General features: G+C 33.5%; 1 protein-coding gene across 14 annotated transcripts in view; it reads left to right on the top strand.

The window, feature by feature from the left end:
* The window catches only part of CPEB2 (cytoplasmic polyadenylation element binding protein 2), a 68,803-nt gene that overhangs the window by 36,509 nt on the left and 12,559 nt on the right, over positions 1–19,735 (top strand). For 8 of the 14 annotated variants that reach the window (XM_055385677.2, XM_031010408.3, XM_031010406.3 and 5 more), the window contains 3 exons: positions 2,184–2,207; positions 14,204–14,374; positions 16,243–16,332. In XM_055385677.2, coding sequence (XP_055241652.2) covers positions 2,184–2,207; positions 14,204–14,374; positions 16,243–16,332 — 285 coding nt within the window. The remainder of the gene's footprint in view (positions 1–2,183; positions 2,208–14,203; positions 14,375–16,242; positions 16,333–19,735) is intronic. The other 6 variants (XM_055385678.2, XM_031010410.3, XM_031010407.3 and 3 more) reach the window with 1 other exon arrangement.

Consider the following 19,735-nt stretch of genomic DNA (forward strand, 5'->3'; position numbering starts at 1 on the left):
AAGAACATAAACTGGCTACGATATCATTAATTTTCTCAATAGGTCAATAATTGTGACATTATGACTTCATCATAATTTATCATTTGACTTTAAACTTGATGAAAATATTTTTATTTGCTTTGTAAATCTTCAATTTTCTACACCTATGAATAAAATTCTCCAGAGCAAATTTATACTGGATTAATACCATTAGGCTATGCCCAGGGATAAGCAGGAAGCCCTTCACATCCTGTGAAGTGGTTTGGGGACTGTTGACCATTTCTAGGCTTAATATAACTATTCACTCTTCTGTAGTCTATTCTTTTTTTTTTTTTTTTTTTTGAGACGGAGTCTCATTCTGTCTCCCAGGCTGGATTGCAGTGGCGCTATCTCGTCTACCTGCAACCTCTGCCTCCAGGGTTCAAGCAACTCTCCTGTCTCAGCCTGCTGAGTAGCTGGGACTACAGGTGCCCGCCACCACGCCCGGCTAATTTTTGTATTTTTAGTAGAGACGAGGTTTCACGGTATTGGTCAGGCTGGTCTCCAACTCCTGGACTCAGGTGATCCACCCGCCTCAGCTTCCCAAAGTGCTGGGATTACAGGCATGACCACCCGTGTGTAGCTCTATAGTCTATTCTTGATCACTCTATTAAAATTTATTGCATCAGTCTGATTTTTCAGTTGATCTCCCATCACTTAGAGCTTTTTAAAAACTTTCATGTTTAGAAGACCTAGACAACAAAATACTAAGTGCTGCTTTCACTCCTATCTGAGGAGAGGAGGAATAATATATAGGTCAGGTAAGCTATAAAATAGATCTGCCAGACTTTGGGGTAATTGGAGCTCAAGGATAGGTTAAGTGTGCAACAGATTATAAGCTAAATAAAGACACTAGAATGGCAGCGATGCAAATGAAGTTATTTTATATGAAAAGGTCTGATATAAGCCTTATAGTGATTGACTTTTTTCTTAGAATTTAAATGACTGAGAGTTGACAAGTTTGTTTTTCCCACTTTCTATTAGAGGAACTAGTGTGTTACAGACACACTTCCTTCTAGTAAAGCATTAGCATAAAATAAAAGTATATTTCATAATGTGAAATGTTTTCTTTTGATCTTTAAGTTTTATATTTTTAGGTAGACATTTCTGACAACTTTCAGCACACATTTTTACTTAAGATTTATTCAATATTGAATTTTTTCCAGGCCTAAAAAAATCTGTGAATATAAAATAAGATCTTAATTTTAACAGTCTTTGTTTGTTTGTTTACTGCCATGACTTCATATATTAATTTCAGGGTAAAAATACTCATTGTGTATTCAAATTTGTGGGGAGGAGTTCTTTTAAAACAATTTGTGGATTTTATCAAACTAGTAGTTTCTTATGAAAAAGAAATTACAGTCTTTTTTTTCCATAGGAATTATGTCACTGCAAGTAACATAGATAGAAATGCCTATATATATACTTCTATGGTATTTAACATATGTACTATTCCATGATTATGTTAATAGTAATTTGTATCTGAATCCCTCTTACCTCATAGGTAGACACATAAACAATTAGTAGATAGCTGTTATAACATATATTAAAGTGATAGAAAGCATTATTAGCTATAGTAATTTCTCTAAACAAGTTTAACATTGATTTCTTAAATCCTGTCTAATCTGTACAAGCTTCAGAGTATCAGTTTAATAGTGGTGTATCTTCTCAGTCATCTGTGTCTTCTAGCACTACTTCCATGCAGGACTTGGTATAATGTAGATTGGATCTGAACAGCTATTTATTGGACTATATATGCCATACCATTCTTTATAATAAGTAGAAAAATAAGCATTTAGTTCAAGTTGTTTCCATTCACTGGGAAAATTATTTGGGATGCCATTTACTGCAAAGTGTTGTATATTTCTATCTTCATTAGCTGAAACAAATACTTGTGAATTTTAACACAAATGATAATAAAATGTGTGTTTCTTGTTAATTTCAGAGTTTTATATGATTCAGATGATATATATTTACCTATAAATAAAAGTCCTTTGTAGAATGGTAAAACATTTAAATATTATATGGTGACATTGTCATTGCTCTTAAAACAAAGTAGCACTAATTTTCAGATGCCCACATAGCTTTTCTTATCAGAAATATTTGTATATGTGGGCTTATTTTTAGTTCTGACATTTTACAATTTGTGCTTTGTTTACATGCAGCAAGGAGTTATGGGCGAAGACGAGGTAATTCATTTCTGTTTGCTATGGTATAATTGTTTCTAATGGGGTTTACTGATCAATGTTGTAATTAATTACTCTAGATTTTTCATGCAATATCTGAAAACTCACACAATTGTATTTTGATTTGAGCACTTGTCGAAGTTTTTAATTTTAAATCTCTTAACCTTTGAACTGTATTTTTATACTAATTGTAGTTATTTAATAAATTTTCCCCTTTTAAACTGCTGAGATTTAACTCTAGTTTTTAAAGTTGTTTCTGTATTTCTTAAAATAAAGATGCTGTTTATGATTTGTCTGCTTAAATATGTTTAATATTAGTGAAGTTAGCATGAAGTATGATTTTTCTACTCTCTAAATGTGTAACTGTCATATTTATGATGTATAATTTACAGCTCTAGATTGTTAGTTTTATGTTGACCCAGTTGAAAATAACACACACCAAATAGATTATTTTTAACACTGATTTATAGAAATCATGTTGCTTATATTTCTCTGTTTTCTAAGAATATAACCCCTTCTTTCCCTTTCTGTCTCACACACACACACAAACACATACCTTCTCCCCTTTCCTTTTTCCTTTCCCTCCCCCACAAAAGTATTCCCCACAGAGTTCTTGTGTGGTATCCTAAGGAAAGAGGACTATGTGATGCAAGACTATTATTGAACTTCCTAGGAAAGTAGCTGATGTTTTCTGTGGCTAAAACTTTGCTTCTCCCTTTTCCATGTGCAGACTAGTAGATGGGATGAGAGGAAGCAAAAGTATGCTACTAGATTGTTCTTTAAATGAGCAATAACCATGATGTTTATATTGTTAGGCTTATTCCAAGTGCCACACCGAATAAAAAGAGTTTTCTTTGACCTCTAAAAATCTCCCTTAAGCCATAGAGGATAGACAGGAATAATAGTGCCCTTCGATCACATTTTTTTTTTTTTTTGAGACAGAGTTTCGCTCTTGTTGCCCAGGCTGGAGTGCAGTGGCGCGATCTCGGCTCACCACGACCTCTGCTTCCCGGGTTCAAGCAATTCTCCTACCTCACCCTCCCAAGTAGCTGGGATTACAGGCATGCACCACCACACCCAGCTAATTTTTTATTTTTAGTAGAGATGGAGTTTCTCCATGTTGGCCCGTCTGGTCTTGAATTCCTGACCTCAGGTGATCTGCCCACCTCGGCCTCCCAAAGTGCTGGGATTATAGGCATGAGCCACCTATAGACATGTGCCAGTGCTTCCATTTCTTTTCAACTAGTCATGAATGTGTGTACTTTTTAAACAAACAAGCAAAACCATTTGCCACGACTGACAACCAAAACTAGTATTTTATATTCTTAAGTGGTCCCAATTTTATATTTCAGATTATCTGAATTTAACTTAATTTTTTAATACGGTTTCTTCAAATGCTTGACTGAATCTTTTGGTTTTTCAGTTTTCTAACTAAAAACTTAGAGGAGACAGACACTCAAGACTTAAAAAATTGAAGCTGAACAACTTTTCTAAAGACTTAGCAAGCTGAGAAGGGGGGAGCAGTTTAGAAGTTTAGTACCTATTTTCACATCTATGGACTAGCTTATTTCACTATGCAATTTTAGTAATGGAGCTTCAGTTCTCTGAAACACAACCCACTTACCAATCTGTGATTTTTAGGCATTTTGAAACTATAGAGCAATTCAGAATTCTTGCCTTGTTAAACATTTTTCATCTTTTAACTGTTGTGACTTACATTTAGTCTAATTTCGTATGCTCTCGTGTAAATATCATGACCTAAGAAGTTCTTAGGAACAAGGTATTAGGAAGTAATGTTATTATTTGTCTTCATCTCAGTTCAATAATTGTAGATTATGATTATATTAAGAAAAAACAAAATTTTTTTCCCTGCTTTTATATAGGAACCAGCTATCATTCCTATATATCTCTATCCCCTGTAAGCCATAAAGACTTATTCGGCTTCAGAACTGCCTTCCTGCATTGGAAGAAGGAAGACTCTCACATGGTTTTAAGGCTTCTGATAAAAGCTTCCATTATGACAGAACTGATGGTTGGCACACATATTTGGCTTAGCATAAGGGGTAGTGAATGCCTGAATTTTCATCTCAAATTATATGGCCTTAGTAAATTATGAACACTAGCAGTCTACTTTTAAAATTTTGATTGTGAGAGTCACGTGAAAGGCACACTCATTAGAAATAACTACTGAGAGATTTTATCTGAATTTTAAAGTACACTGAAACGGTAAGTAATGCAATTTTTTTAAAACCTGCATACCAAAGGAATGACTCAGAAATGGCTAGTCACCTGGCTTTCTTCCTATTTTTTACTGTTTTTTCCTATTCCATGCTAGATATAATGAACCTCAGACTGATAACCTTTTAACCACCAAAGACCCCCTTTTATATAGCCTCATGTTTTAGATTTGATCCATCAAAGAAACTGCATTTATTTAGTAATTATTTTATGAAAAATGAGTTGCTTATCTTCTGTTCATGTGGGATGTGTCACACTGAGTTGATATAATTTTTGCTAAAAATAAGTCATGGCTCTTCTACCAGTGCAATAATGGGTGAACAGTTATTTTCACAGGACATTCTGACTTTGCCTTTTGTAGTCCTGTTCAGGAAGAACTGTTTTTCTTCTTTCAGCCCAGGCACGAAACTGTTTTCATTTAAAAGATTTCTCACTTGACTACAGTCAAATCAAGTTACTACCAAAATGACTTTATGTACTGGAATTTCTTAATAATGTCAATAAGAACTTTAAATAAAGCTAGCTCTAGATATTAATTTATGAAATATACTTTAGGAATAATCAAAATGTAATTATGCTAGTAGTAGTTAAGAAAAGCAGAGATTTCTGTCCCTGCTTTTTAGTTGGAACCTACTATCACTACTGTGTATCTCTATCCCCTGGTAGCCATAAAGAGTTCTACTTTAGAGCTGCCTAGGGGGCAGCATTAGGAAGGAAAAGGGTTCACATGGGGAGCTGACTTTAATATATGGAAAACTACTTATCATTTGTATTTATTTTTTATTCATTGTTTCTTCCATTCCATTCTGAGAGTGAACATACTTGTCCAGGATTGAAGTAGGATGAGGGTTGTGAAGGGAGGCGTGAAGTGTAACTTAAGTTCGATCCTTTCAACTTAAACTATTTCTATAGCACAATAAGTTCCTTTAATAAAGGATTAAAGGGCTACTGTGTTCCAAAAGGAATAAAAATATATAGAATATTTTTAGTAATATAAATAAAAAACCTATTTTAGTTAATGGTTCTAAGACCCGGAAGGCAATCCTTTTAAGCAAGGAAACCCAGAGCTTGAGTTAGTAGGTTATATATGGGATGAGAAGATAGGAGAAATAATTTTAAAGGGAGACAAATGATGGAAAGGTTAATTAGAGAAGTTTGATTTATTCATAGTGTATAGTCATTCAGACTTACGTGCTATAATAAATAAGGAATTATTAATAATATAGTATACTGCTTTAAAGTTGATCCAGGATTTTCAATTTGGAACAATTGTGAAGTACCCAGGGTAACTGTACACTCCCTAATAACATCACTGCCAGATATTTTTATGATGAAATCAAGGCTGAAATCCTTGATAAATAACTTCAATAATTGTGAGAGAGTGGGCAAGATCTCTGAAGCATGAAAAAAAAGCTGGGGTAACACTAATACAGGGGTCAGGAAACCATGGCCCGCAGGCCAAGGCTTCTGTTTTTGTAAACAAAGTTTTATTGAAATGCAGCCAGTATTTATTCATTGACTTTTGTCTGGCTGCCTTGAAACTACAATGATAGCACAGTTGAGTAGTTCCAACAGAAAATGTCTGGTCTTCAAAATGTAAAATATTGTATTTAATACTGACCCTTTAAAGAAAAAAATTTGCTGACCTCCCTTCCCTAACCTTTAAGAGACTGATGGTGTCTGCTCTACACCTATACCCAGCAATATGAATTTTTATAGAAAACAAATTTTAGTAAACCTAATTTTAAAGCATATATATCTAGAAACTAAATAAAATTTACAAAGACATATAAGGTCATAGATTATAAATTTTTTAAGTAAATTATCTTCTTTATCCTTTATGAGAAAGGTACAAACCTATTGGAGCAAAACATTTTTAAGCCGTTAGTGTGTACATTATGGTGCCTTTCTCAGTTATTTGCAGAATCATACCCAAGTGTATTTGATTAAACAGATAATGCTGAAAATAGATCAATCTGAAATATACTTCTGTTGTTTTGATAGTTTTTTAAATTAATGTTTGGTAACATTAGCATAGCGCCCAGTGTCAGAGTTAGTAATCACCTATAACTTCTCTAACATACATGGATGTGTGCCGCACATACACCTACACACACACGGAGACCAGAGACCATAGGGGATAGCCATTATTCTCGTTTTGCTCTTCCTTCTCTTATTACTTCATTCATCTATAATCTTTATTATAACTACTATTTTGCCTTTAAAATTATACATTTTAGGTAGCAAACTTAATGTAAGCTATTATACTTGCATTTGTAGATAGGGTTCTTGAACTCATAGTTAAGAATATCTCCTGTTTTCTGTATTTTACCTTAATATGGCCTTTGGAATATTTCTCTGTGCTTTTGGCTAAGCAAATATCTTCTACCGAAGGAAGGCTTTTTCCCTCTACTTCTTTTTCTCCTCTATCCTTTTCTGTCTATAACTATCTCATTCTTTGTAAATCATTCTCTTTTAAAGAACCTTTAATTAGAATCTCACTCCAGCCTGGGTTATAATTAATCTTCTCTGCTTCTAAATCCTCAGATGTTTTATCTGTATTTTCTATTACAAAACTTTAATTTGCCTTTCATTCATATGTATGTATCAGTGCTTATGTACATAAATATCTGTCATAAATACCTGTACATGTGTGTATATATACACATATTCATACATATTATATATATATGAGTGTATATACATTTTAATTTAGACTCATGGGAGTAGCATTTTTGTGTAACGGTTTATTCTTGTTGCCTTGTAGTAGGGTCAGTAATTTTGATTTGGGTTTCTTTCATAACAATGCAGAGAAATGAAGTGTTTGGAGTCAAGATCAAGTGATAATTTCTAAAATCAAAAAGCAGAAGACCATAAGCAAAAAAATCTGCCACCTTAAACAATGCAAAACTGTAGTTTTAAATTGTTTTGAGTATAGAGTTTGCAAATTAATATCTTTAGGGTTCTCTTACTGATTTTAACGGCAAGGAAATATTACCTTCTAAGATTATTTATCTGGTGAAATAAAAAACACATCTAACTCTTGTGGTAAGAGCCTTAGGAATAACCATATCAACTCTTCTTTTAAAAGAAAAAAGTAATTTCATAAGTAATTACTTTTAAATATTTATAAGTATCAGTCTCAAGTAAAAGAGAAATGATTAGCTTTTTGTACGGAAATTGTATAGAAAGGAAATTACAATTAGTAATTTTTATCAGTTATTTCTTATTGGTGAATAACATTTTATTGTATGAATTTGTTTATCCATTTTCCTATTGATAGATGTTTGAGTTATACATTTGGTACTTGTTATGAATAAAGCTTCCATGAATATTTTTGTGCCTTTTTGTATGTGGGTGGACATGAGCACTCGTTTCTCTTGGATGTATAAGTAAAAGTGGAATTACTAGTTCATAGAGCAAGTATATGTTCAACTTTGTTAGAAACTGCCAAATAGTTTCTAGTTTTATATTCCAGTAGAGTATGAGACTGACTTTAGAGTGTTGGCTTTTTTTTTTTTTTTTTTTTCCTTTTTGAGATGGAGTTTTGCTCGTGCTGGTCAGGCTGGAGTGCAATGGCCCGATCTCGGCTCACTGCAACCTCCACCTCCTAGGTTGAAGCGATTCTTCTGCCCCAGCCTTCCAAGTAGTTGGGATTACAGACATGCGCCACCACACCCGGCTAATTTTTATATTTTTAGTAGAGACGGGGTTTCACCATGTTGGCCAGGCTGGTCTCAAACTCCTCACCTCAGGTGATCTGCCTGCCTCAGCCTCCCAAAGTGCTGGGATTACAGGCGTGAGCCATCGTGCCTGGCCAAGTGTTGGCTTTTTAATTTTATCCATTCTGATGGTGTGTAGTCCCTCACTGTGGCTCTAATTTGCAGTTTCCTGATGACGAAGGATGACATCTAAGCACCTTTTCATGTGCTTCTAACCCATTCCATTGTATTCTTCTGTAAAGTTCCCTTACAAGTCTTTTGCTTATTTTTAATTGGGTCATTTTTCTTCATTTATGGGAGTTCTTTATATATTTTGTCCTATTTTCCAGTAGCGTATTGCTTGCCATCCGCTTTTTAACAGTATCTTTGATAAGCAGAAAAATGTCTAAATTTTAATAAAAATCCAATTATTTTCATTCACCATTAGTGTCATTTAGTCCCAAGAAATTATCACTACCCACGAGGTTATGAAGAAATTCTAGTTTCGTTGTTTTAACTTTTGCATTTAAGTCTGTGATCCTTCTTGGATTTATTTTTCAGTATGGTGTGATACAAGGATCAAATTTATTTTTCTCCCTCCAACTAGAAATCCATTTATTGAAAAGATTTACTTTTCCACATTGAACTGCATTGGTACCTTTGAAAAACATCAAGTGACTGTACATGTATAGGCCCATTTCTAGATTCTATTATGTTCCATTTATCTGTCTACTCTAATATCAGTTTTACAGTCTCAATAACTATAGCTAACTAGTGAGTCTTGAAACTTGGTAGTGTAAATCCTCCAACTTTGGCTTTTTGTTTGTTTGTTTTGTACGCTCTCCTTGATTGTTCGTAGGCCTTTGATTTATCATAAATTTTAGAACTGGCTTGTGAATTTCTAGAAGACAGTGTGCTGAGATTTTGGATGGATTATATCCAGTCTGTAGATTGGATAATTTGGAAAGAATTTACATCTAACATGCTTTCTTCTGTTTATTCATTTATTTCATATTTTTAACATTTTTCCACAGCAAATTTTTGTCATTTTCGGTGTAAAAGTCTTGCATATCTTGTGTTAAGTTTATTTGTCAGTATTTGGTGGGTTTGGATGAGGTATGGAAATGATATTTAAAATTTTTTCCCAGTTTATTACTAGCATTTAGAAAGAATTTGGTTTTTGTAAATTGAATTTGCATTTCTTCCCTAGATAAATACAATTATTTCTACTAGTTTGATTTCTTTGAATTTTACATGTACAATTATGTCTATACTAAGTAATTTTATTTTTGTTTGCCAGTATTCATGACTTTAAATTATTTTTTCATCTTCTTTGATTTGTTGTACCTCCAGTAGTACAATGCTGAGTAGAAATAGAGTGAACATCCTTCCAAACCTTCAAGAGAAACCATTTGATAATTTATTATTACAGACTTTCACTCTTTTTTTTTTAAATGCTCTTTATCGGATTGAAGAAATTCCCTCCTACTCCTAGTTTTCTGGGAGTTGTGGTTTTTTTTTTTTTTAATTATGAATAGCTGTTGAGTTTTATCAGATGCATTTCCTACATTTATGGAAATAATTTTATGGTATTTCTATTTTTGTCTGTTTATGTAGTACAATTAACAGTAATTGGTTTTAAAATGATAAATCAATCTTACATTCCTGGGGTGAACCCCACTTAATCATGATTTGTTTTCCATTTTTATCTATACTTCTGGATTCATTCTGCCAATATATTTTTTAGGATTTTTGCATTTGTGTTCATGAGGGATATTGGTATATAGTTTCCTTATGTTTTTGTCAGATTTTAGTATTGCACTTGTAAAAAAAAGTTGTGAAGTGCTTCCTCTTTCTTTATTCTCTGAAAGAGTTTGTATAAAATTGCTATTTTTTCTTCTTCGAAAGTCTAGTTCATTTGCCAGTAAAGCCATCTAGGCCTGGATTTTTCTGTGTCGGAAGATTTTTTTATTTTAAGTTATGATTTTCATTTTTTTTTTTTTAGCAGATAAAGAACTTTTCAGATTTTTTCTCCCTGTGCCATTTTTGAAAAGCTGCATTTTTCAAGGGATTTGTTTCCTCTAGTTGTTAAATTTATTACCATAAAGTGGCTAATAACTTTCGTTTTAATCTTTTAATGTTTGTTAAGTTCTGTGTTGATTGATGTCTCTTTTTTGTTACTTTATTTCCTTCATCGTACTTTCTTTGTATTTTATTTGCTGTTCTTTTTCTAGCTTTTTGTTGTAGAAACAAGATGATTTGTTTTAAGCATGTCTTGTTTTCTAATATGCTTTTAAAACTATGAATTTTCCTTTGAGCCTGGTTTTTGCAGCATTCCAGCAAAATGAATTTGTTGTGTTTCGTTATCATTCAGTTTTATTCCTTTGAGGTGTAAGAACCTGAAAACATATGTATGGTATCCTTCTTAGAAAGCATGTTTAAAGTATACTACAGTGGTAGACATAACTTATTTAATGGTTCTCCTTTTATTGTCATATTAATTTGGAATATGATAAAAGGATAATTGGCAAGGTAAAAGGTCAGACTTTGTCAATGATATATATTCAGTTAACTCTTCTTTTAAATGAGTATTTAAATCTGTAGCTTTTATGGCTTCTTGAAAAAAAGCTGTCATTATTGTCCAACAGTGAAGATTCTTGTTAGTATGGCTAGTGTGCAAAATGTTCTTAAACTTTTCATTACATTCTTTGTTTAGCTGAACTTCGTTAATAGATTATAGATGTTTTTAGTTATATGAATACTAAGTAATATTTTATTATAGTAAACAAAAAGTTTGAGTCATTTTTGGGTCACTTTTCTCTTTGGCATTGCTTATAGTGTGATTTGTCACCGCATTCTTTTTTTTTTAATGTAGACCCTAAGTATTTGTGATCCATATTTTTTCTCAACTTAAATGTCTGTTAGAAAGACATTTGAATACTTACTGTATTTATGACACTGCTAAGTTTTTATTTGTGTTAGGGCATTTTAAAGTGAAAAACTTTCCAAAGTATTGGTACATCTGAAATAAATATAGAATTTGGATTTGTGATTTTTTTTCCTTAAAATCAAGTTTGTATGTATGCTGTTTATTTTATTCCTTTTAAAGTAGAGAATTATTCAATTAAAGTCTAACCTTTAAAAGTTTGACCAGTTATTCACAATTAATATTATTTTTAGTGGACCTTGATGTTCATTTTATTGAGTAAAAATAGTTTCATGTTGAAGAGTTTCCTTTCTATTGATCACAAAAAATACTGACATTTTGTTTTGCATTGCTTCCTGTTTCTTTCTCTATTGATCACAAAAAATACTGACATTTTGTTTTACATTGCTTCCTGTTTCTAATAACAGCGGTATTTGAAAAGTTAAGCGATATTCACAAAGTTACTCAGTGAACATGGGTATTTTTCAGAACATCGTATTTAAACAGCATTTGAATCTTTAGAATAATTCATTTCCTATATCAAATATCATCTTTCTCTCTGTTGTTGTGTCTTATAAACTAAATTTTTATGTCAAACATCTAGATAGCTAGCTACCTCACTCTGACAGGCGTGTGGTCCCTTCCTTCTTGTCCCCAACCCATTCTGTTCAGGCTGTCACATTTCTAATTGTCTTTGTTTGTATCACTTGCATCATGTGTCATATTTTTCAAGATGTTCTGTGGCATGCGATTTAATACATAAACAAATACCCAACATAAAACGGTCCGGTCCGTGGCCTGTTTGTTTAATATATAGACAGATACCCAACATAAAACCGATACTGGTCCATGGTCTGTTAGGAACCAGGCCACACAGCAGGAGGTGAGTGGAGGGCAAGTGAGCATTACTGCCTGCCTGAGCTCCACCTCCTGTCAGATCAGCAGTAGCATTAGATTCTCACAGGAGCGTGAACCCTATTGTGAACTGCATGTGTGAAGGATCTAGGTTGTGTGCTCCTTATGAGAATCTAATGCCTGATAATCTGAGGTGGAACATTTTCATCCCAAAATCATCCCCCTGCTGTGGAAAAATTGTTGTCCACAAAACTGGTCCCTGGTGCCAAAAAGGTTGGGGATCGCTGCTATAGATTATATGCATTGTCTCCTATCCAAAAAAAATCCTTCAGTTAATACTGAAAGAAAAACAACTTGTCCATATTCTTACTGTTTTTCCTTCTCTAACGTACTTCTCTTCATTTGATCTCTATACTTAATAAAACTCTAAATACATACAATGTGACTCCTACCCAACTTTCCTGAAACAGCTACCTTCACAGATCATGTATGTCCTCAAAAACAACTGTTTATTAAAAGTAATTATCTTAATATCTCGCATTGTTACTTAATTGCTCTTTAGTTCTTTTATTGGTTTTTTGGTGCTTCCATTACCATGATATTTTGGCTGCCCTCCCACTTTTCTTACCACTCCTTTCTCTAGCTCCTTGAATGTTCTGCTTCTTCCTTGTAAGTTTCCCAAGGAACTGTCCTCATCATTTCTCGCTGGAGTGTTTATCATTGATGTTATAAAGGACCTTAAACTATAACCCATGGAGTTGACTCCAAATTATTTTCTCAGAAATATGACATTTCTTTTCTCCACTTCCTTTTCAGCTTCCTACTATACATTTGCTTCTGAACATCCTAACAGCATATAAAACTTTACATCTAAAGCTTAAATTGTTTTCCTTTCTTATACCAGTTTGTGGTCTTAACTGTCCTTATATCAGTTAATGGTTTTATCATTTTCTAAAGTCTTCCTTAGATCTCTCCTTTTTCATTCTTTCTCCCTATTTTGTTTCCTATCTGCTTGTGACTGCCATCCATCCTTTGTGGATTTTTTGCACAGCTTCTGATCTGCTCATTTTCAGCTACCTTATCCATATTTACTAAGTCTCCCTAATGCATAGAAAAAGTTATAATGTTGATTGAATCCCTGTATCTAGTTTATTATCTTCGCCACCTACTAAATGTCTCGTTAGCCTGTCATTCAACGCTAAATACTCTAGCCTCAAAGGGCTTTTCTGGCTTTTACTCTCCTTGTTTCCAACATATTTCAGCCAACCTTGACTATTCCTTATTTCTCAAGTAAGTTCAATTTTTCCTACATTTTCTTATGTTTCTCCTTTCACTTGGAAAAAAGGAAAATTTACTGAAAACCATGTTCCTGTAAATATTTCCACCTATAGATATTCTCCTCTTTCTAATGCCTCACTATGTACTGCTATTTTTCTCTTTTTATCCCAAATGCTATTTAATTTCACTTAGAGATTTAGGAAATCATCCTTTTATTTGACTCCTTTCCTCCAGAATATGTCCTCTGAGCACTTTGAAGCTTTCTTATGGATGTGTACCATGGTTACATATATAGATCTTATCTTTCTAAATGTACATTCCTTGACAGCCAGGGAGTGTATCAGGTCATTTAAGTTTTGTGGAGGGATTACCCACAGAGTGGGGATTACTTCAGAGGATTGTGCAGGATGTGCCCTATATAAAGATTACCTCCTGAAATGTGGGCTCAAATGGGCACTAACGTGCTAGAGGGGGTACCTTTTCTATTTTGCACATGTGCGGAAGGTCTGTCTACTGTTTCATATAATTGGCACACGTGTAATAAATTAGGTCAAGACCTTGTATACAAGTATTACTTGTTCTTCTTATCCTTACTTACTGTAGTCTACAAGTGATTTTTTATAAATTATATCCCCTTATGTATTTAGTCTGTGTCATTTCCTTTCTGCCACCAGTTTCTGAAAAGTTTCTCCTGTTATATATCTATTCTAACTGTCCACATACATTAGGTTCTTGCTCATAACAAGTTGAAGTGATCTAGTATCTCTTTTACAGTTTAATTGTTGACATATGACTATGTTTATTTCTAAGTCACTCTTTAGATTGCTTCTTTCTTGAATCCAGGTAATTAAAACCACATGCTATTTAAATTTCTCTTAATTTTTATGTTCACCTGCATCACCTTCATTTTTAAGTCTTTGAATTTGTCATTGGTATTTTTATGCTTAAATTTATCATTTTCTCAGATCTGAGACTCAAGTTGTGTTTGTTCTTTATTCTAGGTCGTTCTTCCCTCTTTCCAATAGATGATGGCTTGCTTGATGATGGTCACAGTGATCAAGTTGGAGTTTTAAATTCACCCACCTGTTATTCAGCTCACCAAAATGGAGAGCGAATAGAACGCTTCTCTCGAAAAGTTTTTGTTGGTGGTCTCCCTCCAGATATTGATGAAGGTATTTATTAAGATATTTATTAACATGGTGATTTGGGCTTTAACAAAAACAAAAAAATATGAAATTTAATGTGAATGGACTATGAAAGTTTTTACCACCTAGAGATTTTCAGAATTAGAATGCATTTTCTTCTTTTAAAATACTTTATCACCTGTTGAAATATGAAAGTAGTTGAACAAAAGCTTTTTTATTTTTCTCTTTAGATCTTATCATATTTGTAACTGTGAGCATTTTTTGTAAATAAGATTTTCATGACCTGGGTCATATTCTACTTGTTTTTTTTTTTTTTTTTTTTTTTTTTTTTGAGACAGAGTCTCGCTCTGTCACCCAGGGTGGAGTGCAGTGGCACGATCTCGGCTCACTGCAAGCTCCGCCTCCTGGGTTCACGCCATTCTCCTGCCTCAGCCTCCCAAGTAGCTGGGACTACAGGCGCCCGCCACCACGCCCGGCTAATTTTTTTTGTATTTTTAGTAGAGACGGGGTTTCACCGTGTTAGCCAAGATGGTCTCGATCTCCTGACCTCGTGATCCACCCGCCTCGGCCTCCCAAAGTGCTGGGATTACAGGCGTGAGCCACCGCGCCCGGCCTCTACTTGTTTTTAAAATATAGAATATATTTAGGTATATAAAACTTAAAGCTTTTTGTATCACCATAATGTGTGCATGCACACATACACTGAAATAAATGGAACCAACCATAAGATAATATCTGCAATGCTTGGTAATCAAAAGTTTAATTTATTTTTATTTTTATTTTTTTATTTTTTTTTTGAGGTGGAGTCTCGCTCTGTCTTCCAGGCTGGAGTGCAGTGGCGCAGTCTCGGCTCACTGCAAACTCCACTTCCCGGGTTCAAGCGATTCTCCTGCCTCAGCCTCCTGAGTAGCTGGGACTACAGGCGCCCGCCACCATGCCCCGCTAATTTGTTGTATTTTTAGGTGAGACGGGGTTTCACTGTGTTAGCCAGAATGGTTTTGATCTCCTGACCTCATGATCCGCCCACTTCTGTCTCCCAAAGTGCTGGGATTACAGGCATGAGCCACCATACCCGGCCAAAAGTTTAATTTCTTTAAGGATAAATGTGCTCTTAGAAACAGGGAAGAAAGAGGCTATTAAACCCGAAAGGGAAATGGAAACAGAACATGAATAGGAAATTAGGGTTTCACAAACACTAGTAATTGTATGTGATAACAAAAGAAAATTAATTGAAGACTTAAAATATTAAGCTATATTTGTGAGGTTATGGGAAATGTATCACTCATTCTTACATTTTAGGAAATTTTTTAGTTATGATTCAGATATCCATAAACTTATTCTAAGTATTGATCTTCATAAGCTTTCTATGTAATGAAATAACGTAAGACATAGCAATTGGATGTAACCTATATGGATTTCAGTGAAACTACCAGGCATGTATCAGACCCTTGTATATTTTTTCAACATTGTAGTTATTCAAGTCTTGTTTTAGCAGACCTTTTTTCCTATAATAAAATGATTTTATTTGTGAAGCAGTAATAGATTTTATTTAACTTATATATGTTGGCGTTTTTTTCAATCCAGTGCTATTTGTGGTTTGGTGTACTATAAAGTCATTAGTATCCATACAATGTTATATAAAATTTTAAAATTCACATGGAATTGAGTATTCTAACCAATGCATTGCTTAAAAAGTGAATTTATTTTGACAAAAATTGTTAATCTTGACATATTATTTTAATAAGTATATTAGACATATTCCCAGTGTTTATATTCTAATTTATCTTAAGGTATTTGGCACTTTTAAATGTTAAATCTTCATAGTAACAGTACAGAATTTCTTAGAACGAATCACTGAAACTAATTTCTAATGTGTATTATTGTACTTTCTTAAGATGAAATAACTGCTAGCTTCAGAAGATTTGGGCCTTTGGTAGTAGATTGGCCTCATAAAGCAGAAAGCAAGTCCTATTTTCCACCAAAAGGTAAGGATTGTTATTTTTAATATTTGCTAGGAAATTGGTTGTATGAGAGCAAAAGAAAGAATAGCAGTTACTTAGCCAGTTAGGAATCATGAGAGACTTGCTATGATTTGATAATAATTTCATAGACTCAGATCAACAAATGTTTGAGTATTTTCTCTGTCTAAGGCATCATTTCAAGTAACTTGGGTATAGACATATGAAACAGTATCTCTCTGCATTATGAAATTAAGATCTATGTGAAGTGATTGGTCTTTCATAAAATATAAATTTATGAACAGTTGAAATATAAGATTTACATTAAATGTTCTAGATAACAGCAGAGCAGTAGAAATTATTACCAACTGTTGATGAATAAATAATTTAGATAAAAGACAAAGTAGCTAGTTGGGTCTATTTTTTTTTTCAATTATATAAAGATGTAAAACTTGAGGAAGATGCTTAGTTATGTTAGTCAGTTATTGCTAGGAAGACACCGTGGCTGATCACCACAGGACAAGAATTACAAATTGTGCTAACCTTCACATGCAAGTCGCATGATCAAGTCACCATCTGTGGGGAGAGGAAGTATATCCTGCCCACAATAACAAGAGGAAGAGAGGAGAAAGGAGTCTTGAACATTAATTCAGCTAGTCAGAATTGCTAATGGAAGGTTCTCTGAAATGAATAAAAAAAAGAGGGGAGGTTCAAAGATTAAGACTTTACTTTAAACATTGCTGAAATATAATTTTAGAAAAAGCACACCACACATACTATTCAGTTTCATGACTTAGTGAATTGTCAAGCCTGGAGAAAAGACCCCAATAGAACTGTTAAATGGTTTGATTTTGACTCTGGGAAATGAAGCATGATAAAGAAGTTATTTGCACATAAAAACTAGGTACAGGTTTCTGGTGATGAATTATATGAGTCATATCTACTTTCTGCCATTGAGAATTATAGAACCTTCACTAATAGTTCACATAGTTTTTTAGATAAATGGAGTAATGCAATGTTTTTTTAATACTTGCAGATTCTATATGTATGTAGGGAATCAAGAGCATCTTTTGAGTAGAGATTCTGGATCCCAGGCCTCTAATGAGAATCTGATTAAAGCTATCTGCCTCTCTCCATGTAGTCTGGAGTTCATTGGAGGTCACAAAACCTTGGTTTAGACAGGAAATTATCTCCACATAGATAGAGATGTTTATTTATTAGCTTAGTTTTAGTGTTGTCCATAGTTTTACTCTCTTGCCATTTCATAAAGTTTACTTTATAAATGCCATTTTTATTGAATACTCAAGAGTATTGAGTTATTTTGTAATGTTCCCGACTAAGCTACCATCATCACTTGCCTGGACTGCTTCAGCTGTCTTTCTAGTCTCTCCACATCTCTAGCCCTCTTCAGTTTTCTCCTATAGTCCAGTCACAGCAGTCTTTGAAAACTCATTGGATGGTGCTATTCCTTACTTACCTGCATAAACCCTTTAATGGTTTCTCTTATTTTTAGGATAAAAGCAAAAATGCATTCCCTCTGCCTGGCCTTGCCTTCTTTCTAGCTTCTTCTACTATTGCTGCTTGTTTCCTTCCAGTCCCACAAACTGGCCTTGTTCTCTCCAGCCTCAGTGCTTTTATGTATGATACTCTCTAGACTGATTGTGTCTCTTCCTTAGGTCTCTTTATATATTCCCTACTTATCTTTTGTATCTCAAGCTTAAGTGTAAGTTGATCACAGAAAACATTGAGGATCTACCAAATGAGGTCAGTTCCTCCTGCCCAACTCCTAGTGCTGTCTGTGTCTTTCACTCCTAGCACTCATCACAGTTGCAGTATTACATTTTTACAACTTTAAACATTTGTAATTATTTTATTAATGTCAGTTTCTTTCAGTGGTCTGTAAAATAGTGTCTTTATTCACCTTTGTGAATGTTCATATTCTCAATAATTCACGGATTGTTAACTGCCTAATAAATGAGATAACAAAAAATACTATAGGGTGGAGAAATTACTTCAAGTAGATGGGGGAAAGCTTCACTGAGAGGTTTGGAATTAATCTAAGGTATTGTATATAGATAGATAAAAAGCACTTGAACAGAGTTCCAGGCAGGAATGGAAATAGAATTTTAAAAAGGAATTAGGAATTGTTTGGATGGAGAAAGATGCAGATTTTTGCATGAGCCACTTGTTCACTTACAAGGATGGTGTACTTTAAGCCTAGAAAGATGGGATGGAACATATTTAATGAAACAGAATAGTTGTTGTCTTTATTGCTATTGTTGCTATCATTGTTATTGTGGTTTTGCAGTATTTAGTTTCTCTAATCGAAAAAATAAAATTGGCACTGGCAAATCATACTTTTTTTGGTACAATTACAGTTAAATGTAGCCATTTCCAAAGACCAATATCCCCAAACCTTGTTCTTTCAAGCAATTTTGTTATTTCTGTAATTCAGCATTTTCCATGGTTTGGAAAACACTGGTATAGAAGCATCCAGTGGGTGAAGCTACCTTGTAATTACAGCAGTGACTAGAGTCCCTTAGATGCTAAGCCACACATGTACGTAAGTTTCCTTTGCAGTGAATAACCTTCACCTTATGTGATTATTAGCTTGCTTTAACAAATTCGAAAGAAGCTATTATGTAGTATGTTTTTGTTAAGAATATTTTAAAATCTAATGACTTGCATTAGGTAAGTCATAATTTACCTGATATGGCTTAATTTTTGTAATATAAACATTCCCTAATAATAACAAAAATTGAGCAATATTAAAGATATTGAATTTAGAGTATTATTTTAAATTAAGCAATATTAAAATATTAATATCAAAAATTATAAAAATTGGCCAACATTAAAATATTGAATTTAATATACTATTTTAGTAAATTGGTCTTATATCCTTTTAATTATTACAAAATACTTGTAATTCCCAGATTGTTATTTTGTATCAAAATTAAAGCCTTAAAAAAATCTTCATTATTTTCAAGAATATTTAAATTATTTCCAGCAGTGTAAAAAATCTAAGACATGTTTTTTAATCCTGTGTATTCTTACCTTTGGAAGTTTTTATTTATATAGGGTGAAATCATTTCTATAAGGTGAAATGGCTCCAGGTATTTTTTTATGCAAACAGGTATTTTTATTTTATTAAAATGAAGTACTTTAGTGTCACATCAGACTTTTGTGGCATGAAGCTATGGTTGACAATAAGCTGAGTTTTCTGACTTCAGTAAAACATGACCTTACATTTCCCATTATATGATGGAACAGACATACATGGCTTGCCTGGTGTCTGCTTCATACTGGGACTAGATTAAAATGCTGTACATTTGTTTGCATAGAAATCTTGCCAAGGTAATGGATAGATCATTTATAGCTATCACCTGCTGGGAATAATCACATAATAGTAAACTTGCAGTGTAAATTTTGA

The sequence above is a fragment of the Gorilla gorilla genome, chromosome 3 (assembly GCF_029281585.2).
Source record: "Gorilla gorilla gorilla isolate KB3781 chromosome 3, NHGRI_mGorGor1-v2.1_pri, whole genome shotgun sequence".
Lineage (NCBI taxonomy): Eukaryota > Metazoa > Chordata > Mammalia > Primates > Hominidae > Gorilla > Gorilla gorilla.